The sequence below is a fragment of the Centroberyx gerrardi genome, chromosome 10 (assembly GCF_048128805.1).
Source record: "Centroberyx gerrardi isolate f3 chromosome 10, fCenGer3.hap1.cur.20231027, whole genome shotgun sequence".
Classification (NCBI taxonomy): domain Eukaryota; kingdom Metazoa; phylum Chordata; class Actinopteri; order Beryciformes; family Berycidae; genus Centroberyx; species Centroberyx gerrardi.
The window spans coordinates 13,724,967-13,749,170 of record NC_136006.1 but is presented as its reverse complement, the minus strand read 5'-3'; the positions used below and the strand labels follow the sequence as shown (position 1 = coordinate 13,749,170).

Below are 24,204 nucleotides of genomic sequence, written 5' to 3'. Positions count from 1 at the left end.
GTAAAAGAAACATGGCTGAAAGACAGAATTTAGTTTTTTTCTGATCCACTCCAGTGTCAGTTGGTGGCGGTAATGCTCCGAGTGGTTGCCATCCGCCAGCTAAAACCAAAAAGAAGAAGAAGAAGCTCGTCGTGATATGTGGAGTAAAAGTGTGAGAAAGGTGATGGCGACGTGCCAAAAGAAGAAGTTCCAAAGTTCAACATAAACTGCGCACCATACGGCATTGTGCTATCTGTAGTGTTTGGTCGACACCATGGCGCTGTATAGTCGGGTTTCTGGATCTGTTGCCCTGATCACTCTGCAGAATCCGCCTGTCAACGCACTCAGGTGAGCTGGGTCAAACAGCTGCACGGCTTGTTCCTGGTAAAATGTTTATTATTTTTGCGTAGAGCTCCGTGTTCACTTCAGACACCTGTATCACTCGTCTGAAGGTGAACCCCACATCATATAAGTAAACAATTATGGCGTTGAAAGTCAAAAAATTAAAGAGCCAAGACTCATTTGTGAGATATAATCAAAATTAAGGCAACAGGTTTGAGCAGCTACAATGACCAGTACTAGGTGAGGCATATTATGCATGAAACCAGAGAATATATACCTAAATCATTTTTTCACACCTACCTAATACATCTTTTTCAATAGACTACATGCCTAAACATGGCAGTCTCCTGAATTGAGTCACTTGGTCCCGTCCCACTGAACAACCTGCACCCAGCATTACTGCACTGGCAAGGGCCAGATGTTTCCAGTTGGGTGTTTTGCACTGTGGGATGGGCAGTGAGGTCAAGCTGAGACTCCGGCACACCTGGGCCGCTGAGCCATGAGGATTCATGTTGTGCACCATCTGCAGGTTTTCATTCCAACCAAAGTCTACAGCAGGTGATTTCACTGATTAACACACCTTCAACCAGAGAGGAGGAGCTGATCCGTGAAATCAGCTGGTGTAGACTTTGGTTGGAATGAAAACCTGCAGACTCTCGGCCCTCTATGACACTAGGTCTGGGTGATAATTCAATATTAATCGTCTTTCAGTGGCATCATATTGTGATGATATGGTGATTTTTGGATATTGTGACACAATTCTGTTGTCTAAATTCATGAGAACAAGCAAATTTTATTTAAAAACTCTGACAAAATAAGGTATGGTAGTAATATTATTTGAAAGTTACAGTTTTGTTTGTCATCACACCTAACATTACCATTCGATTCAATAGGATGAACATAATTAGATTATTTAACATGTGATTTTACATACATGAGCCGTATCATGATATATATTGATATCGGAAAGAATCCTTATGATTATCGGGATATTGATTTCAACCATATGGCACATGGTTGCCCCCCCCCCTGGTCTCGCACATGGGTGCTGCAGGTTTAGTGCCGAGTTTCTTTGATTTACAAAAGGAAACTATTTTGATTGGCTTCGCACTGCCCCGTCCTGGCATGCTGATGTGGAGAACGCCCATTCTCAGCAGAGCACTGTATCGGCGTGACATCTCACATTCAATCGCATGACAAACTGTGTTATCCCATTTGTTGTTGATGAAAATGGTTGACAAGTTAATGTAGTTTGTGTTAGTGAATAAAAGTGTGGACTGGGAGTTGACAGCATGATTCCACTATTATATAAACATGTGTGTGTCTTTGTCATGCAGTGCGGCGGTGAGGCAAGGCATTGTCGACACGGTGCAGAGAGCGCTCAGTGACCCAAAGGTGAAGTCTGTCGTCATCTGTGGCCAGAATGGAAAATTCTGTGGTGGTAATGAACTTTTTCCTATCAAACACACAACTCCAATTCATTTCTGATGGGAAATAATGTTTATTTTTTTGCTTTTTTTTTTTTTAAAGTTCCTTATTACATCACCGATTTCTATTTGTGCAACAGGGGCAGACATCAAGGCGTTTGGGGGTCCAATGTCTGGGCCTCCATTGGTGCCGATGATCCACACCTTAGAGGCTGGACACAAGCCAGTGGTGGCAGCCATAGAGGGGATTGCGTTTGGAGGCGGCCTTGAGTTGGCTCTAGGCTGCCACTATCGGATCGCTCATTCCAAAGTCAGTTTACATTTTACATCTCTCTCTTACTTTCTCTCTCTCTTTCTCTCATTTTTTTTTCCAATTTTTCATTTTTTCAATGTGATTTATTGGCATATTAGTCCATGTTGCCAAAGCATCAAGATCTCTCTCTCTTACTTTCTCTCTCTCTCTTTCTTTCTCTCTCTCTCTCTCTCTCCCCCAGGGGTCAATGTCTAATTGACAGTGCTGTTTGACACATTACAGAGTGACTGTTCTTTGACTTGTCCTTACATTTACCTTTGTTGTCCCGTGAAAACCTTGTATCTCCAAAATGTCAACTTTTCAGGGGCAAAGAAGGACAGCCTTGTTTTTAGCCTGACCACAGCGCATTTTTGAGTTTATCTAATGTGGTTCTGGGAAGGTTTCAAACGCCAGAGGGTTGTAGAATTTTTTCAACCCATAGAGGGCCATGTAATCCTTCAGTTGAGGTTAAACATGAAAATCACCTAAATTGCAGTTATTGGACAGAGAAAGCTGGTTCCCTATTTATATTTGTACCTACACTGTTCAGTATGTTGCATTCAGCTAATTTTGTGTGTGTGTGTGTGTGTGTGTCATGTCCTTTCAGGCGCGACTGGGCCTTCCAGAGGTGACTCTGGGTCTGCTGCCAGCTGCAGGGGGAACCCAGCGTCTGCCCAGGCTCATAGGGGTCCCAGCTGCTTTAGACCTCATCACCACAGGTAGCACAGACCGGTTCAACTTGCCTACAAAGTAAACATTACAACAACACTCTGAGTACCTTAATAGCTCCTCCTTTAACAAACACTTTTACAACAAAGCACTGATAAATGCTAAAACCCAGTCACCTTACCGCTTAGCCTGTTTCTGTTACAGTATGCAACTACTGTTTGTGCACTCACATTTTTATTGTATTCTTATGCTTGTACTGTCTTGAAATAACGTAACATGGTGATTATGCCTGCATGTTTATGGAAATACATTATGAATGTTGCCTGTGAAGGCTGCTGTTTTTACTTTTACAGACCCTGTACACTAGAATCCAGTTGTTACCACCACAATAGATTGGTAGTTTACCCTGATGACCAGCAGGGGTCAGCATGTATTCAAATTTGTCATGCTTATTACTAATGAAACCTCTTTTGTCATCCTTTCATCGCCCTGTCCAGATGATTAGGATTTCACCAAAAGCATTATCTCGGGGAGACAATTATTCCCCATCTGTTATACTGAGGAGGAGCTGCGTACAAGCGTGTGAAATGCCACGTGTCCCTCGTATTGACCCCTCCATGCCTTTCGTGTCTCCCGTAGGCCGCCATGTGACCGCTGCCGAGGCTCTGAAGCTCGGCATAGTGGATCAGGTCACCGATCACAACACCGTGGAGGTAGCTGTGAAGTTTGCCCAGAGCGTTGCAGGTGAGAGGCAAAACCAAAGAGTGGCTGAGGCCCAGTTGACTCAGACAGAAGCTAGACACTGATATAAGATCCACTCACTCTTCACTGGGTTAAACTTTAACCTTTACGTGGAACGAGGGCCAAGAAATGAACCCTAGAGCGGTAATTTAGTAAAGTCCAGCATCAGGACGTGTCGGTATGTAGGTTGTGGAAGTCAGAGGAAGCAGCAAACACGACGGGCAGATCTTCCTCCACAGACGCGATAAATGTTTCATGGCTCTGTCAGATGTGCTCTGATGTCTTCACTGCTTTTGCTGTATTATTCAGAAGGGCGAAAAGGGACAAACATTCTTAGAATATTAATCACGGTCCCTTGCCCGACGTTCACTTAGATGAGGATAGCCCTGCACTTCTGACTCAGACTGATTTAAGAAGTCTATGGACTAAAGTATGCCATGTCCCTGCAGTTTAACAGGAATAATATCTCAGTCTGTGTAAAGGATAACATTCAGATTATCCACATAGTGATAATAGTGCGAAAGAGGAATGTTGAAGCTGGATTTATTGTGCTCCCAGGAAAACAAATAAGCTTAGTTATCCTTTTTTGACTTGCTTTTAATCCTTCACATTCTGTTTCCACGGCCCTTCTTGTGCAGAGGATGAAGCTATTGTTCAAAACCATTTAACAACAGGCTTATTTTTGTATCCCCTCTGGTATGGTGAACTGATACACATACCACCCTCTCTGGTGTGTGGGCTCACATTGCAGGAGTACATCAGGGGAGCGTGGATTTCGTTCAGCCTTGCCTGAGCAGAGCAAAAGCCTTGGATTCTTCCGCATTAAATGAACAGGATATGTCCTTTGCATTACTGTACTGGATACTTGGTTTTGAGACCAGTCATCCTCAACTGGCTCCCACTATCTTATTTGGCACTAACAGCCCATATCTAAGGCATTTGAGTTAGTGTGAACCCTGTTATTTTGTGAAATGCTTTTGTTGAGGCATTTCAGGCATTGTGCCTTTTGCCTTAAAGGCACAATCTAACCACGTCCGTGTAAAATGTCACTGATCCAAAAATAGGTTTGTAGGGAATGGATATAAAACACATTTAGAATCCAAAGATGACTGCACAATGTCTATTACATGTTCTTCACATATGATTTGCTCCACACAGCGCTGCCAAGTTCACTTTTTGAGTGGGAGAAGAACGTGCGTGTTGTTAGAATAGCTGAGGCTTACAGTGAGTCAACAGCATACAAGCTGGAGATTTGAGGAGATAGAACCAAAATCTTAAAGTTGATTAGCAAGGGTGTTAAATGAGGACTGAAAATGTGTCGCCAGATTTACAAACCAATCCAATGTTCTTATCAATGCCATTGAGATGCACAGCTGGTGAGTCAACCAGGACAGAGTAGATTTATAACTTTCACATACACAGACGCAAACGTACAACACTACACAACAGTGAAGCTGGCACATGGGTACGTGCTTAGGCGAAACATGATCCATGCATGCACACTGATGCACGTGTGTGCTCACGCGCTCCCACCCCCCAAACGCACACAGACTCAACTCTCTTCCTGTCTAAGAGATTAACTTTTTACCCCAATAGTTGCAACATCTGCCTGCTGCATCTGTCAGGACAACCGGCCTTCCCACTTGCCGCACAACAAATCCATCGGCACAGCTCAACCATTTACAGATTAACCGCTGCAATAATGCCGCCCTTAAGTACATTGGAATCACCCTGCAGTGTCATACAGCATCCCACTGACATTTTAGCGTGGACAGAATATATTTGTAATTGGCGTTGGCCTGAAATTTCTCACACCGTTCGTTCTTTCTCTCTGATGTATTGATGCCGATTTAATCGCATTAGACAAAATTGTTATTGGACTAAATGGTGACCGTAGATCAGATGCTGCTGCTGTCCCTTTAAGCTTTGCCATGCTGACCCAGTTTCTGGCCCAAACCCATGGCTGAGCGTAATTCAATGGAGCTGCAAAGGGATCTGACTACTGTCTCATGTAATCATGTCAGAGGAGACAGGAAAGGGAATTAAGATGCTTTTAACAAGGTTTTAGCAAAGCGGTCATCCTCTTCACTCTCATTGTTCCTAGGCTTAAATCACTGCTGACAGACACTTTTGTGTTAGGTGAGTTTGCAGGCTCTGATATTAAATCTCTTAATGTATTTTCACCTGGAAAATTTCTCAAGTCCTGTACCATCGCTCACATGCCTGGGCAACACATATGTTCAATTTCCCCCTTTCTGTCACAGTGACAAATTTACCAACTGTTTTGCCCAAAACCAAATTGCTGCTCTTTAGTTCGGTTCAGATCTGCGTTATTCAAGGTGAACTATGACAGTGCGCTAGTGGAGAGGGACTTCGATTATCTTGGAAATGGTCTGTCAAATCACTGCGCTCTGAGAAGCTACTGGGGTATAGTGGTTGAGTGGATGAGTGTGCCTGAAAAACCAATTATATGCAGACTCATACTTTACTGAGTGCTATCTAAAAAAAATTGGTAAAATGGTGCTGATGGAAAGTGGGAAGCAGACAAAAATATACATCCAGGCATGCATGTACAGAAACTTTACAGCGTAAAGTTTAGTTTTGACATAAACTATAAGTGACAAGTAAAAAGGCCTCTTTTTCTGGAGTCACTCTCTTTCTGTGTGTCTGTTTCAGGACAATCTGTGGATGCCCATCGTCTAAGCACCTGGCCGTGCCCGTCCCCCCCTAACTTGGATGCTCTGTTTGAGGGGGCGATGCAGAAGGTGCGGCAGAGCGCCCGCGGGGCCATAGCGCCAGTTGCGTGCGTGCAGGCGGTGAGGGCCGCTGCCACCCTGCCCTACCCTCAGGGCATGGAGCGGGAGAGCGAGCTGATGGCCACGCTCTTCAGCTCAGGACAGGCCCGCGCGCTGCAGTACTGCTTCTTTGCTCAGAGAGCTGTAGGCAAGTGGAGCCTGCCGAGCGGAGCGCGCTGGGACACGAGCGAGGCCAGGCCCGTCCGTAAAGCAGCTGTCATTGGTAAGGGCTCCGGGCCAATTTAATTTCTGTTTGCCGTAACTATCAATAAACACAAGTAAATTGGCTTATCCAGATATCTGCTTGGCATCTCCAAATTCGCGCTGCCTATGGTGAGTAAGCCCTCATTTACAGTCCAGCTGGGTTTAAGTGGATGAACTCTCTCCTCGCAGCAGGGAGCAGTGGATGTGTGACAATCTGGATATGGGGAGCTCAGCAGCTTGTGCATTAAAAAAAATGCAAGCTTTGGGAAAAAAGTTTGTGGTTTATGCAGTCATGCTGAAAACATTTACAACCTGGCATAGTGCATATTGCACCAAAAAAGAATCATTTCTACTTCGGTGGTTAATATGAGTACTATTGACAAATTTTTCTGGTTGGTCAGATTTTGTTTTTTTTGTCTGACTCCTTACATGGAGGAGATTCTGAAGTAATTTGCTCTAGTCATGGTGTGATTTTTGTCCTATTAGGCCTGGGCACCATGGGAAGAGGCATCACGGTGGCCTTGGCTCAGACAGGGATGTCTGTGGTTGCCGTGGAGACCCAGGAGCGGCAGCTGGCAGAGGCAAAGCAGGCGGTGTCAGGCATGTTGGAGCGTGGGGCTCAGAGATGCGGGGCGGCTCCTCCGCCCGGTCTGGTCCATTACAGCTCTAACCTCCAGGCTGCAGCAGAGGCCGACCTGGTCATCGAGGCTGTATTTGAGGACATGGCCCTGAAGGAAAATGTCTTCCAGCAGCTGTCTGCAGTTTGTAAACCTGGCACCTTGCTGTGCACCAACACTTCCGGGCTGGACGTGGACCGCCTGGCCTCTCACACCCGCAACCCGCAGCTGGTGGTGGGGATGCACTTCTTTGCCCCGGCCCACGTCATGAAGCTGCTGGAGGTGGTGTGCGGGCCTCGGTCCTCCCCCGAAGCGGTGGCCACTGCCATGCAGCTGGGAAAGAAAATGGGTAAAGTCAGCGTGGCTGTCGGCAACTGCCCGGGCTTCGTGGGCAACCGCATGCTGAAGCCGTACCTGGAACAAGCTAGCTTCCTGCTGGAGGAGGGAGCCACCCCTGAGCTGGTGGATCAGGCGCTGGAGGAGTTTGGGATGGCCATGGGCGTGTTCAGGATGTCCGACCTCTCTGGGCTGGACGTGGGCTGGAGGGTGAGGAAGGAAGCGGGACAGACGGGCCCCAACGTACCACCGGGGCAGCCAGAGAGGATGCGTCAGGGCCGCAGGTACAGCCCACTGGCAGACTTCATCTGTGAGCGGGGGCGGTTCGGTCAGAAAACGGGCCGGGGCTGGTACCAGTACGTCAAGCCCGGCTCTCGGGTTGCCAGGTCCGACCCTTGGCTGCACAGCTTTCTGGAGGAGTACCGGGCCCGCCGCGGCCTGGTGGCGCGCCGCATAGACCACCAGGAGGTTCTGGAGCGCTGCTTCTACGCCCTGATCAACGAGGGCTTCCGCATCCTGGACGACGGCGTAGCTGCAGGGCCCGAGGACATCGACGCCATCTATGTGTTTGGTTACGGCTGGCCCAGGCACCGCGGGGGGCCCATGTTCTACGCTGGCATGGTGGGGCTGGCCGGGGTGCTGGAGCGGCTGGAGCACTACCACCAGGCTCACCCCGATGTCCCCTACCTGGAGCCCTGCAGCCTGCTCCGGAGGCTGGTGGCCGCCGGCAGCCCGCCCATCCAGAAGTGGAGGGAGGTCATCAAGAGGCTCCGCAGCCAGCTGTAAACCTCAAACATCTCAGCTTTAATGTCTTAATTCACCACCATAATGATGAGTTTATACAGTGATGAGGATGATTATTTTCTTATATATTACAATTATCGGTGACAGTACTGGAGGCTATTACAGTTTCTCTGAGTAACATTAATATCGCAGAATGGCCACTTAGCCATGTGAGTCTATAGTAGAATCTAAATCAACCCCTCAGGGGATTAAGGTAGTTCTGTATGGTGAAATATTCCATTGAAATACATTGATATTAAAATCTAGTCCACTCCTATTTAACATATTAAATTTGCATGTAACATGGCACACACCCCAGAACACCCTCTACAGTCTACCTTGCTGTTAAAATGCCCTAAAATGTAATGAATCAAACTCAAAATTACAACATTTGCTCACAATAGATACAGTATATTTTTACTAAGCTGTTGGTTATCAATCAATGTCTGAAATTTGTAAAGGCTTCTGTTATGTGTACAAAACATGTATCATAATCTCATCTACTATCATGTTGCTTTAATAAAAATATCTTATATTCTCTTATATGTACTTTATAATGTCTTCAGTATACAGTCTTATTTGTGGGATGTTTAGTACAACATCTATTAGCCTTGGCTAGAAGTTATTCTGAGCTACTGTAATATAATATTCCATCTCTCTCTCTATAGGTGGCTTCTGGTAACTGCTTAGTGGCATTTCATATGCTTGCTCATCAGGGAAATATTCTCTCAGTCTTGACAAGGAAATCAAGCCATGTATTCTTCCTGTAGTGTGTATTCAGGTTTCTGGGTGTTGCTGACTCAGCTGCAGCGGTGAGAGAGCAGAGCTGAGGGAGACACATAGCTGCCCACATAGCTAAACTCCTTTTATATAAATCAATGGCTCATTCCCAAGGAAAAACTCATGCCCGGCAATGAGCAGATGTTGGGATTGCCATCTAGTGGCTTAAGGCTCCTGACTGCGCGACTGGAATATATTATGCTGCTCCATTTTGTCTATGGCCACGATATTATATTTCTATGCTGTTGCCTCGGTATTTTACTGTAGGTTATTAATGGTCATAGTCGAAAATCCATGATTGAAGAGAATCTATATGACTTGAAAATATTACCAAGATATTATTTCCAACTATTTTAGGCAATATGTGTGAATACATTCACGGTGAAATCGAGACTTCCCTAATTCCCCTCAAACCCCAGTAATTTGGAGTTTATAGAGGGACTGATGAAAGAATACGACCTGGGTTTGAAGTGCGCAGAGCAGCTGGCTTTGTGTTTGTGGACTCCTCCCGTTATGTGATGAAGTTGAGATGCGTTGCCGTTGTTTCCACCGCGCGTCAGCAGCGCGCAGAGGACCTTTCCGACGCGAAGGGAGGATGGATAGATGTACGGATCACGGACATGGGAGGCATTCGATATGAAATTTCACCTCGCTAATCGGTAGTTTTCTACTTTTATAGGATATGTTATGATCGTTTTTATGAGCATTAACCCAACTGCTCTGGGCTTTCTGACATCCAACACCGTTCTGTTTCCCAGTTGAATCGCCTTCTGGGCTGCATAGTCTGTAAACCCACATCTCGGTCACTCACGGTTATGTGGTAGTTTACATAGACTGGGTTGTGTGCGATTTGATCCAGGAATGTTGGCATGGCCGCCTCGGGAGCACAGAAGTGTCCGAAGAGTGAGAAGTTGGACGAAGCGCAAGCTTTGGCCAGGAGCTGCGCAGGGAGACCCGACTTCTTACCTTGCGATGGACTATCCATCTGCGCGACGCACAGCCATGGGAAGTGCTTCAAGCTGCACTGGTGCTGTCACCTGGGCTGGTGTCACTGTAAGTTGTGTTTTTACATAGCTTAATAACCCTGTTTTATCAAAAAAGTACCTTCTTGTCACACACTAGGCTGTGATTGACTCAATATTGGATGATGTATGAATGCAGGAGCGTCAATTCACTAAATCTGAGGTCTGGCGAAGTGCCTGCATCTGAGATCATTCACTTATATAGACTAAATTTCCGGAGACAAAGTGGAGCAATTGCTGACACGACACTGATAAGATATTATTATAGAGTCTATCTGATAAATTATCAGACGCAGGTTATCCAACTATCTTGTACAGGCGAGCACAGCTTAGAGGGAACATTGGAGCCTGATGTGATTTCTTTTTAGATACGATTTACAATTAGATTTCCGGATTTATTTCTTTTTTTTTTTCAATCTTTGTTCTTTATTAGGCTATAATGATAACAACAAGATCTAATGGGGATTCACTTATAGAGATGAGATATGGCTTTCCATAACCAATTGACGCCCATGTATGAATAGTTGATACAATGAACAATGTAGGCTGGAAATTCAGGGGAAGGGGAATATTTTTCAGTGTCAGTGATTCCATTGTTTCACACTGTAGTCACATTTCTCCTTGTTTTTTTTTCACTTTATACTGGTTGGTCGACAGTGGTGAATTTTGATATCCATGGCAGCCCAGACTTTCAGTATAGCTTACCATGATGGTAGAAATAGACAGGCTGTAAAAATGTAGTGGTTAAAAGGGATTCCATCAAACAATAATATCGACTCATATTACCTGAAACATTATCTTAATACCTGCTGAATTTAAAAGGATTCATTATTATGATTAGAGTGACTATTATCCATGTAAAATTAAATCTTATTTTGGAATCCATACTTCCAGCTGGCAACTAATTGAAATTTAGGGCCATCTGAGAGTGACAATCAATAGGCTAACTAAGATAATCCTAAATTCTGTTATCCCTAATCTCTTTGCAATACAGTTTGTACTGAAACCCAAGTAGACCATGGTTTATAGCTTATGGATGCATGTCTGGTTCTGAATGCACACTGTATCTGTCTCTGTTACACCTGACAGAGCATGTGTCCTTCCACAGATAGTGTACATATATTGCACCAAACCTGGATATGAGAGCACAGTGGTATATCATCACAAAATATATTGTGATACCAAAAAAACACTCACAATACGCTTCATGAAACTGAAACATGCTGCGCATATAGGACTGAATTAAAGCAAAAAACCAGTACAAGTAGAATCTGCACCAGAATTGGTGTGACAATATCAACTAGGGCATTTTTACAGGAATATAAACCATAAACTAAAGGTCATTGGGATGTACAAGTATAAGAAAACATACAAGCATTAAAAAAATCTTTCAATCAACTTTCCTTTCATTGTCAATGTAGCAACTTGAGAAAGTGCTGCTTGATGACATCACACACTTAAGTCTCCTCTCTCATTTCTGATTGAGGATTAGATTTCGATTTTCCACCTATGGCCATAAGTGAATTTGGGTAATGACTACTAGGAAACAAAATTCACAAATCATCATGACATTTTGATATCATTGTAATAACACATGGCCCTTCTTATCCATTCAATTGTCCACAAAAATGTGGAAACATGCAGTCAATCATTAAGCTGTTCAGTCATAGGCAAATTTGTATTAATTTTAACTTAAACTTGTATTGTATATCAAACTATATTAACTGAGCATATGGCTACAGCTCTACTCCATTTTTACCCTCACTTTGAAAAATGTCAGTGCCATTTTTGCCACCCATGTCTCTCAGACACTACTCACCGTTTGAACCCTTGTCAACCTGACACCTCAACGCTGTCTGTGGGATCACAAAAGCTGTGACCCAACTTTACAGGATGTCCATCTCTGTCGGCTGTCCTTATTTATCCTGGATCTATCGGCCCTGAAATCCTCAGATCAGTGTAAAACACAACCAATGTGCCGTGTGCTTCCCCTCTCCTGTCACCAGTCTGTAGTAGGAGCTTATGATGTGCAACTGCAGAAGTCACATTGTAATCTTTGCAGTGTAATCTTTGGATTTAGATCCAGAATGAGCCAAGCGATTTGAAATATCTGATGTGGCAGAAATATTATGAAGCCTACCCAGTGTTTGTTATGAACCACACCCAGGGTTTATTTTTCCCAGCAAAGCCTGTTCAGTGTTACATCATTTGTCTACATTTATACTTCCTCCTACCCTGAAATATTCACTACTTCGGCTGAAAGTGTGCTGTACAGAAGGGCATGAAGGAGTTTCTTTCTAAGCCTTGTTCTGCTTTGAAAGAAAGAGCCCGTCAAGTCACAACGGAGCTTCTCACCTGCACTTCCCTTTCTGCTGTAATTCACAGTTTCACCTCGTAGAACAGTCATGCACCGCGGTGAGAATTTACCCGCTTAGACTGCTGAATCAGGCAGAAGCAAGGCGCCCAGTGAGAAACATGCAGCAGCGTTGCTCTGCATGTAGCGCCAGCCTCCTCTGCTCCTCTCACACCCTCCGTTCCACTGATGCATGGTGCAAAAACATGTAGTGAAACGTCCTCAAGCCTTCCCCTCCTCACTATTTCTTTTTGAACATGCCTATGATTGTCGCTTGGAATATAAACTTGTTCTGAAGCTGATAATTTTGCATTCCCCACAGGGAGCCGTGGTAGACTGCCTTTTTTTAATTACATTTTTAATAGGATTTCAGGCAAACAAATACAAAAGGTCAATGTGTAAGTAAGATTGAGTCGAGCGTCCTTTCTCTGGTGTTTACCATTTCCATTCTCAAATTATTTCCATTATCTTACCTGTGCTGTGTTTACAGTCAATGGAGAAATTTGGAGGAATTGCCTGTGACATAAATCCTGGCTTTTCTTATTTCCTTCGTGCCTCTGCAAACTAAAGATCCTCCGAAATACTTTTCTCTCGGTGATTCTCTGCTCTCAAGACACTAATCAGATTTGCAAGTAGCAGCGAGGAAAATATGTTATGCTATGACAGCTTTCCAGTACTTTCCATTTAGTCGCAGCTTTGTTGAAACCTTTGGTTGAGGAAAAGAGAAAACTGTAATTTAGTGTAGGTGGAGGCTGTGCTCCCAGCTGGTGACAACATCAGTCCAAGCCTCTCTCATTAGCGGTAATTAGCTGTGTTTAGTGTCACCGCCAATATGTCATGTCTGATGAGAGAATTCGCTCACAGCAGCACTGGAACCACCTGGTCTGAATGTTTTTCCTTTTTATCCTTGACTAACTGATTAAAATTACTAGGCAAAGCAATGCAAAACTCATCAAGAACACACAGTAATGAGTCCTGAACAATCCTGTCAGTCAGCTGGTTCTCTGTCATCTCCAATTTATATTATACAGTGGAGCTTAAAATACTTTGTGCTACAGATAAAGGAAAACAGGATCTTAGATTTTTTTTTTTGGTTAAGTCTTTCTCACGTGTTAGCAACCTTACCTGTGTCATACTATGCAGTTGTTTCTTGCAACCACTTCCAAAGGAACATAATGGAGGTTTATCTGAGCAAAGATTTTAGATACTATATTGATTGATCTATTGATCAATCCAAAATTGACCACAGTGCTGAATCATGAAAGGCTATCCTTATTATTTAAGAGTCAATACATGGTCAGTGCAGCCCTGAAGGGCCGTTTTTGGATTGATTCTTCATTGTTTGGGAACCATAGTGCTTCTACCACTGTAGCCATTGGTCTTCCAAATTGAAGGCAGAGCAGCACCCAGACAAAGGTTTAAAAGCCTTGACAGCTTTCGATTGAAAAATATGGAGTTGAGCCTTCATGTTCACTATGCACAGGAAAAAAGAGTTTTTAATTTGATTCAAAAATTATTAGAGAGGACAATTTACAGTTTGGATATACCTAACAGTAGATGGTAAATTGTGAGATGGTAAATGGTAAATCAATGCTTCTGGGGTCGGGCTTTGCCTCTGGATGCATGAAACAGGAAGCAGGAAAGGAGTTTCTGTTGGTCCTGGGCCAGACAGTCTCTCTGCTGAGACCTGCTTTCCTCTGTTTGTTGTGGACAGGGTTTCAGCCCCTTTTGTTGAACAGATTTAAACACAAAGAACAGCGGAAGTTTGAGCGGACAATATCCGCCGGCCAAATGGGTCTAGCTGCTGTGAAGCATGATAAGAATCTGCTACAATAATTGTTTTTGCTCAATCAGTTTTGCCAAACTGCTGTTTAGAACCGGTGTATTGCTTTTAAAATGTATCTACTGCACAGTCTACTGTATCTAAATGAAGATTGCGGGTATAAGCTCATACATACAGAAATTAAACACAGAAACCAAAGAGGTTGTTAATGACTCAATCTCAACTGACACTGCAGTACAGAAGCTTCTCAATGAGCAGATACTAAAATGATAGAAGCTGAGTCAGACGGTTGTGCTCATTCATCTTGACAACATGTTCAACTGTTGAGCCTCGTCCTCCAGCGGCTCGTCTACAATGAACATTAGTCTCCCAGTATTTCCTTCCTGCAGGGTGACAGGAGAGTTGGAAATTTGGACGGAGTGATGTTGAGCTCTGTGAAAGACAGAGAGAGACAGACAGAGAGAGAGAGAGAGAGAGAGAGAGAGAGAGAGAGAGACGGACTACATGCTGCATTATTCAAAGAGACCGGCTCCTGCATTAACTCAGACTGTGTAGTCATTGGCCAGCCACGGGCCCAGGCCACCGCAGAGGAGGAGAAAAGGGGGGGGGGGACACAGACGGGCAGCAGGGGGTTGGAGCGATGCTGGACCTCCTCAAGCCTCCTCAGGCAGCTGCTCTGTTTTCACTTCTCCCTCTTCTCACGAATGAGCTGCCTGTTCTCTCTCTATCTCACACACACACATTTTTATTACTACACACGTGAAGACTATTATTAACAACATTCATTCCCTAATCCCAAGATCCACCCTCCGATGCTCTTATACTGTTAGTATCAATATTTATGATGTTCTTTTTTGTGACTTTACTTTTTTCGGTGTGTTTCATTTTCCCTCAACCTGCCTCGTCTACTTCAACTTCCGTTAGTGATTTCCTACATTTCCCAGAATGCCTTTCGACAATCCCCAGAGAGCGGGTGTGAACCATGGTGTGAACTTGTTTTGTCCAGCTGTGGGTTATACATGTAGGTGGAGAGAGAGATAGTGATAGCGATAGCAGAGTGAGAGGTTTTCCAGTCGAGAAAATGTAAGAGTCAAAACACAACATGTCTTGTGGCTGCATTGCATTCTGGTCTATTGAGGCTGCTGTCAGTGGAGAAACTGGTATCTCTGCCTCTTCTATGATGGATTTCTCCTGTGTGATTGTTGAATATTGGTACAAAATGGTGAGTCTAGAAATAAGCCCTTGCTCTTTGATTCTGAGATACTGACTCCAAAATCTGATGTTTACCATTGATATTTTAGATAGCTACAATTTTTTTCTCCAATCAAACTCCATTGTAGTCGCACTAGAAATGTCTCAACATGACATCATTTTGTCTACATTTGATTATCCTTAGCAATAAGAATACCAAACAACAAAAAAGGGCCCAGAAATGCAAAGTACATCGCCAATAGCAGTTAACAGCTAACTTTTTAATAGTGTTCTATCCTTGTGGGACATCCTCAAAAGTATCGAAATACAAGAGCACATACACACACACTGGGGACTTTGAGTAGAGAACTCAAAACAACTGACATTGTCATGCAAGGGCTCCAGCGCTGGGTAACACAGAGGGGTAGAGTACACATGAATATCAATATTGCCTGAACTGCATACACAGTGTCCACTGGCTGTCAGTTACTGTTTGCGTTAGGTTTTACTCAGTGTACAGTCTGTGGAGTGTGGGGAGGTGGAAGTGCCAGCTCTACGTTTGCTCATCTGTCGAGCTTCCTGGAGATTTTTGTCATGTCTATAGTTAAGACCATCGGTGTTGCACTTGGACACTGAAGCTCAAGCTTGGTACACATGCAATACCAGATAAACCAAATGTCAACATATCAACACTCAACAGTCCTACTCAAAGAGTTTCAAATCAAATAATCCAGCTCAAAGTATTTGAAAGAAAATAGTTTTGTTTCATAGAAACAGAAAGCAAATATTCATGAAAGCAAATAGTCCCACACCACATATTTGAAAGCAAGCAGTCTAAAATATTTGTAAGCAAATAGCCAAACTCAGAATATTTGAAAGCAAATAATCGTGCTCAAAGTATCTGAAAGAAAATTATTTTGCTCAAAGTTTTTGCAAGCATAGTCCAACTGAAAGTGTTAGAAAGCAAAATGTCTCATCTTTTTTTTTTTTGCTTAACATCTGAAGGTTCCCCTTTCCTCCTGTGGTTTGCCAGTCAGATTAATCTCACATTTTACTTAGTGTCAGAAATAGTGATATTCCTAAATTACTGCAAAGTATTTCTACATTCTGCAGACACCCTGTAAATCTAATTGTATTGTAGCTAGACAGCCTGAACAGCACAACTACACGACTGTCTCTCAGTATAGTGTTAGCTCCATTTGTCTGTCTGTCTGTCAATCCGTCTGTCTGTCTGGGTTTACATCTGTCTGTCTCTTAATATTGCTCTTGGTAATTGAGGCTCCAGATGGATGAATGCAATTAGATGTAATATGCTAAAAACAAAATGTCAACACACTGCCTTCTACAGCTCCAGCTCTTATTTGTTCCCTCTATCTGTCTGCCTGAACTCACTCCTGTCATTCTCACCATGGACCATTGAGTTTCTCTCATTAAACAGAACACGCGTACTATTCCTCCTTTTATCTGTATCGACATTAGCTCCTATGCTTTGTATTTTAACAATGTTTACAAAGTATGCTAACACCAACTTCAGTCACAGCCTGTTTTAATTGCTTCTCATGCATGGATAGCTCGGTTACGTGCCCTTTGGTGTAATAACAAGCATTTAGCAGTAGCTATTTTTAAGGTCAGAAACTAAAAATTCTAAAATGACTGTGTAGTAGATTTAGTTAAAGTACGTGTCTTGGTTAGCGATTTCCTTTGTGTGCAATCAGCATTACAGGCTCACTCCGTCCGTTCGGCGGTGCAAAGCAAAGCTACTTACTTGCTTTGTAGTGCTTTGACTGTTTTCAGCGTAACCTGGGAAAAGATTTTGATTGAATGGGTCCCCCAGCCTGTAAAACAAAAGACAAGGACACAGAGTGAGAGGAAGTGATGCGTAGGCCTGTCATCTTCTATAGTTTCTCTCTCTCCAGGGAGCCAGTTAAACACACATCTGACATCCACACTATTCAGGCAGCACAGCTCGGAGTTGGAGGCAGTGGGCTGCAAACAGTGAATGACATTTGGAAGCAGTCATTTTGTACAATCACCATGTGTACATGAGTGTTTGCTGCCAAGAAGGAATGCCTAACTCACATAGACGGGGTTTGAAAACTCCTGTAAAAATTTAGCCACTTTCCAGAACATATTTTACATGAATATGGTCTTGAGGATTTATGTATATACATTTTTCATGTATATACTGTATATGGCGCTATGTATTACACCATACCTATCCAATCCATTTCTCTTCCTGTCATACATTACATGCTTAACAAGAATTCATCATTAAAGAGCGAATCAGCATTTAATCACGTTTTGTGAGCTGTAAACATCATTATATGGCTTCTATATAGTAGCATTAATTCTGTACTTAATCTCAACATTTTTGAATTAAGTCCTGCAACCGCTTCTAGGGGCAAAAAGTCATTGTTGCACTGCTCTCTATGGGCTGAAACTGTCAACCGTGTTGCACTTCTGGCCACACCTCCATCAGTGAGTTCAAGGCAGGTATTTTGCCTTTGGCAGTGTCAAATTCTTTGCGATCAGAAAATTGTTACAGTCTCCAAGTAGAGATGGGTGATCAAAATTGTGTACTAGGTGGAGACTGGCTGAAAACTGTATTTACACACTCTTTAAAATCCAAGCTTACTACAAAGAATGCTGCTAGAAAAAATGTTTCCACATGGTGATTGAAATATGTTTTTACTCAATTAGTGAATGCTTACCTCTGGGCATTCCTATTAAAACAATGCTGATGTTGTTTTGTAGCCTTTAACATGTAAAACAATATTGTAATTACAGAGATACTCTGCAGCCTGTTACGTCAGCATGAAGTGATCTCTGAAAATTAACCACAGCTTTTTCCATCTGAAACAGGACTACTGCCTTTGTCTAAGTATATATCAGGTTGAATTAATTGTTTATGTCATACTTTCTCTCTGTTTTTTTCTCCTTTAGGCAAGTATGTGTACCAGCCCATGACCAGTGTGTGCCTGCTCCCCAGCACGGCGGTGCCTCCTGCTGCTACAGAGTACAGTAACACCATCAACCTGTCCGTCTCTCTGGCTGAGCGCTTCCTCAAGATCGCCCCCTGCTTCCAGTCGCCGCCTCACCTCGAGTCGCCCAAGTACTGCGTCATCGCCGACCTGTTTGTGGACGACTACATTGTAAAACGCATCAACGGAAAGATGTGCTACGTGCAGCGCCCGCCGCCTCCCTTACCGGAACCGCCTCGACCGCCCACCCCTCCCCCGCCTGCGCCCCCTGCCCCTCAGATGCCCCAAATTCCCAGTCAGCCCCGGCAGCCGGCTCAGCCCACGCAGCCGGCCCAACAGGCTCCTGCGCCCGCACAGCCGGTCCAGCCGGTGTACACTGAACACAAACACCCCAGCCCCGTGGACAAGGTCAAAGGCCCCAAAATGGACCACTGCTCCTCTCCGTCCAGCTCCGAGGACTCCGGCATCAACGCGCTGGGTCTGCACTACCTGGAGTCCTGCGAGGAGGAGAGCGAAGAGGAGGAGGACGACGAGTTGAGCACAGACGGGAACTCCAGCCCCGGGAGCCTCTGGGATCAGGACGAGTGCTCGCTGCTGTCCCCCTCCAAGTCCATGATAGAGATCATTGAAAAGATCGAAACAACTGTGTAACTCTGACACGCCATCTGCATGGGGAGCACATCTGCAGAACAGACTCATGAAAAAAAAAAACACTCTAGGATTTATTTTAGATGGACCAGTAGAATTTAAACCCCTCTCTAAAGCTCCGGAGGGCTTTGCTTTGTTGTGATGAGCTGGAGTGTGTTCTCCTACAGGTGGATTTCTGGACTGTACGTCTTTTCCCACACACACTGCCTCTCCTCTGTCCACAGCCCCTGCATGGTATGAATTTCTAGATCCTCTTTCACAAAGGAGAAAGAGGAAAAAACACCCCCATCAAGCACATGCACAGTGGACCAAATCGACTTTTTCATAATCCTCCTATACACGACATTCATACAATGAAAAGATCTAAAAAAAATAAATAAAAGAACGTAGGTGCACCTCGGTTAGGAGAACAGAGTAAGACTTTCAGTACCTTCTCTTTAGTTAGATGTGACTGTAGCTACATTATGTATGAATGGAGGTGGCATTAAGTAGATTTCTTGATGAGAACGAGCAGTTGGGTAATTCTCGGTGTTCTCCAGTCATCAACCAGGCAGTCAGTCATGTTCTGATACAACATTCAAGTAGTGCAGAAGCGTGCCATTTCTTGCTCTCCGGTCGGTGGCTCCACCCACACGCATTAGTCACCCCGACACTTCAGCAGAATAACTAAAAGGCCATCTACCTCTCACGGGCCTGCTGCACATCAGCCTTTTAACACATTAATTACTCGAGCCTTGAACCCGCTAAAACACACCTGCATTTAGTGTGTTACGAGACCGCTGGTGCACACAGTCGTCTGCACTTTACTGACACCAACAAGAGCGGTGGGTCAGTGTTTGACAATCAAGGATTACACATAAGCACATTCCTATACTGTACCTGCCAGTGAAGACACATGTATCAGCCAAGGATACTTTGTAAAGCCGCTGATCAGACATTATTGAACTGACAAGCTTGTAGTAGTGCAGTGAAGACGATGCTTGTGGAGATTTACTGATTTCTGGAAACATGTTTTGGTTCCCTGGTTGGAAGCACCTAATACTGACCAACTTTTCTGGTCAAGCTGACCCGGGAACCAGCTTGTTCTACGGTGTGTTCTTGTTGAGGCTTCATTAGTAGAACAGTGAAGAGCAGTAGAACAGGGTTAAAGGGGCATTAAGTAAAATATGACTTTTAAAGAGCTTTATTGGCGACCAAGGAATTGCAACAACATCGACAAGTCTCTGGCCTGTTTTTGACATAAATACACAGAAACATCTAGTAATAGTAGTAAGAGGTAATATCAGCATGCAAATACTGTACTAATAATACTGCTTTGTCAGTTGCTTTTTTGGGTTGGGGGGAGGGGGGGGGGGGGGGGGGGGGGGTGGCTCTGTTCCAAACCCAGAAATCTCCTCACGAAGTAATCATTGAGTCATTGGTATTGATTAACAAACCTATCAACCCCCTGCAGATATATTACGGTCTTTTTGTGCTCTGCGGCAGTAAAAATCGTACTTAATGCCCCTTTAAAGAGAGGACTACTGAAAGAAATATGATGCTGAGTTCATGTTGTGATGTTGTGATGGACATGATATTATACAGAAAAAGCACTCAAATTTGAAATTAGTAGGGCAGCCCCCTATTAGTCAGGTAGTCGACTTAATGGTCAGGATGGAGTAAAAATATTTTTAGTATTTTTTTTTTCTTTCAGTGTTGAATAAATTATTTCCTGGAGAGATATGAGCTAGTATCACAAAAATATTCACAAATATGTATTGCTACATGATCAACACTAGATGTAAAAAAAAAAAAAATAGTAATTTTGCATGACTGCATTCATTTGCAGGAGTTCCCTACTGTCAAAAAAGCAATTTAACAAATTTGTAAATCAGAATATTCAAAGAGTCGACAAAATCCAATATCTATTAGTCAACTAAAATGTTTTTTTAGTCAGGGACAGTCCTAGGAATTAGATACACTGAACACAATCACCTCTAAATGCAGTTTCTTATTTCTTATGTTCCTGTAATTGTTATATTATTTTCATATGAATAAATCTTAATGAAATTGCCATTTTTCCCCCCTTCATTTGCATCTTGCAGCTTTTGGTTCTTAAAATGTGAGGACATCATCTGGAAAAAGGAACACACTTGCTGAAATTAAATCTTCCTTGAAATGCACTCAAGCCTCCTCCACCTGACACATAAATGACTAATCCTCTCCAGAGATAGAGGGGAAGAGCAAAGTAAAGAGAAAGATAAAATTGAGTCATTATTTCAGCTGGAGTTGTTGTGTCTGCTGAAAGGTCTTGAGGAATGTTCTTTGATTTTTTTTTTCTTTTTTCCGCATTCCCTCCTTTGTGAACTGCACTTACTCTGCACTTATACTGCAATGACATTATGTATAGAATAATTACAGTGATGGAAAAAGAAAAAAAAAAAAAGAAAGGAAAAGAAAAAAACTGAAGTTAGCAGTTTGCAGTGGAGGAGTTGGGACTCAAGGCCATTACTGTAAAAGATGACCTGCACCTGGATTTTAGTGGAGCATACAATGCTGTTATAAGAAATACAATACTGGTTGGAGCCCGGCAGTCCCCCCCCCCCCCCCCCACCCAGCCACACTGACAGGCTTCCTTTTATTGATCCACACCAACGGGAGCAGAGGCAGAGAGGGAAGGCGATCGAGGCAGAGACCCGTTCTGTCCTCTGGGCTCCTGTCCCAGACAGTTCTCTCCACTCTCCGTCTATCGGCTCGTTTTATGAGACCATGCGAGTGCCTTCCTCACCTTCACCTCAAGCTCAGATTGATTTCTCCATGCTTCCCTTCTCCGTTGCATTGTGTCTATCGATCCTTCGCTCTCTGCCAGTGCGGAGAGAGAACCAAGGCCGGAATGAAATGCTAATCAGTTTATATAAATGTACAGTCTCCATTCTGCCGGGTGATGAAGGGGAGGGCTGTGTTACAGTCTGGCTGAGTCTCTGGGTGATGACACAAAGTGGCAGGAGAAGAGAGGAGAAGAGAGGAGAAGAGAAGAGAAGAGAAGAGAAGAGAAGAGAAGAGAAGAGAAGAGAAGAGAAGAGTGTATGTGGAAATCTGGATGGAGGGAGTGCAGTGCAGGAGAGGAGAGGAAGCTCAATTAGAAGCATGGTGATGCAAGAACATGTAAAGAGTTAAGATGGATGTATGATGTGTGTGTGTGTGCCTCTGTGTGTGTGTGTGTGTGTGTGTGTGTGTGTGTCTAGCTGAATGTATGAAATCCCATAATATCTGTTATAAAAAGGTACTGACAGATCTGGTGGTGAGATAGGGTCGGTCTTATTGTTCATCCCTTGTAGCAAAGTCATTCGATTGGCAGGCACCATGAGCAGCTGAGAGCTTACAAACACACACTCAAAAACATCCACACACACACACACACACACACACACACAAAATCAAAAATGCCCTTGGACAAGGACTGCCTCACAAGCAGGCTTGGCACAACACCACTCACAAGCCTGGCTCACTCACTCGCTAAGATGTTTTTGGTGAGTCTTCCTCCTTTCCTCGGGAGTCATTCAGTTCATTGCATTCATCTGGTTCAAACGCATTACCTTTAGCCCTCTCAAGGATGTTTCCTTTTAATTTCATATAATTGCATTTTCCCTCCAGAGGCAAGTTAATAGAGTGGCAAAACCTAAAAACTCTCCAACAAATTTTAAGTGACAAGTTGAAAAGACGGGGTGAACAACCTTCAAGGAATCTCAACTAAACGGATTTGCTCTGATGGGGAATCGTTAAGAATTCGGTCAGAATGTATCACAGGGGGAAGGAGTAAGCTCAGTCATATACTAACATAATAACAATCCTCTTACATATGCTCACCCTTTATGTGTGTGAGTGTGCATGTTCTCGGGGTTAAGATGGGTGTTATTCGCAGACTCAATCTCCCAATTATATCTCCTTAACCAATGGATTTTTGGATTTCCAGAAGTGAATAAAAGTGGTAGCCCGACAGTGCAAGCCATACAAATCCATATCAGCTCCCTGCCAGTGAGTCAGCAGAACATCAAGGCACACTGCCGCCCCTCAACCTCTCTCTAATCTGAGGTATGCAGAGCCAAACTTCTACAGCACTGCTCCATTTCAAAAGAGCCATTTATCTGTTCAATTTCCACCATAATGTCGCTGTGATTGGCCTGATTCAGCCAGCATGCAGGTAACAGGGGAACTCACCAATAGGCAACTGATAAACAATCAGCCACACTGCTGGCCTTGGCAGGCCGCGATGGGTGATGGGTTTCTGATAAGCTCCATAAACGCCTGAGTGTCACCTGGGGTGCCGCTCAACACACCCAGCCTGTAAAATATTCATTGCTTTTTTTTTTTTTGCCACTGTCTCTCTCTCCCCCCCCCCCCCCCCCTCTCCTCTGAAATGGATTTGGAGCACTCTTTCCTTTTAAACACGGAGCATGACTCGCTCCCTAAAAACAATCTGTAGACAACAGGTTCAAGCTTTAGTTTAGATCAGGGGTGCCCAAACTGGGCCATTTGTTTTGGCCCACCAGAGGTGGGTCAGAAATATGAGATAATTTAGAATAGATAAAAACTTGTGTATAAATATATACATAATCAGTTGTATCAAACATTTTTCAAACAATCAGTTGTATCAAATATTTTTTATTATTATTATTTTTTTTTTAATTTGAAATATTGATTTAACAGAGAACTTGATTGGGAGAACATGCTTATACATTTTGGCCCACAGAGCCGAAAACATTGGGCACCCCTGGTTTAGATACATGGACCTGTTTTTTTTAAATATCCTCTTTCTGTTGCCTAAGGCTACTCGATGATTCATCTTTTTCACTACTTCTGAAATGTCTGGTGAATAGCCTGCGAATAGATTTGCTATGCCAGAATGACTCACTGTGGTATATCTTGATGTGATTAGCTGGCTTTGTTGCTGTGGATTATTCTGTATCAGTTGATGATTCTCTGTGGTTGGAGAGAGCACTAGATGGTTGATCGCATAAGGACAAATCATAGAGGAAAATTTGTAATTAATGAATTCTCAATAATGTAGAAAATATAGGGCTTTCTGTTCCTTGTTGCAGAAAGGTTTGTAATGTACAAAGTCACTTAACAGGTAAATATAATATGTAAGGAAAATCATAGATCCTTCACATCCTTCACAATAATTTCAGTCAAAGAGCCCAATTAATTGATGTCTCTTATTGAAATATGATACTATTAAGCCAGAATTCTTAAATGAAACAATACTATTATCTTAGACTTCA

General features: G+C 43.5%; 2 protein-coding genes across 3 annotated transcripts; both read left to right on the top strand.

The window, feature by feature from the left end:
• Positions 1-88: 88 nt before the first annotated feature.
• Positions 89-8,681, top strand: ehhadh (enoyl-CoA, hydratase/3-hydroxyacyl CoA dehydrogenase). The gene is made up of 7 exons (XM_071918382.2): positions 89-327; positions 1,659-1,762; positions 1,889-2,058; positions 2,648-2,759; positions 3,349-3,453; positions 6,127-6,468; positions 6,936-8,681. The coding sequence occupies exons 1-7, from the start codon at positions 254-256 to the stop codon at positions 8,186-8,188; spliced, it is 2,160 nt and encodes a 719-aa protein (XP_071774483.2). The 5' UTR covers positions 89-253; the 3' UTR covers positions 8,189-8,681.
• A 1,153-nt stretch (positions 8,682-9,834) lies between these two features.
• Positions 9,835-19,077, top strand: LOC139926626 (UPF0524 protein C3orf70 homolog A-like). 2 transcript variants are annotated; one of them, XM_078286295.1, is made up of 3 exons: positions 9,835-10,018; positions 18,258-18,590; positions 18,711-19,077. In XM_078286295.1, exons 1-3 carry the CDS (start codon positions 9,835-9,837, stop codon positions 18,944-18,946), a joined length of 753 nt encoding a protein of 250 aa, XP_078142421.1. In that variant the 3' UTR covers positions 18,947-19,077. The 2 variants fall into 2 exon arrangements, with proteins under 2 accessions (XP_078142421.1, XP_071774497.1); XM_071918396.1 differs by having other exon boundaries at positions 18,258-19,077.
• Positions 19,078-24,204: the final 5,127 nt, after the last annotated feature.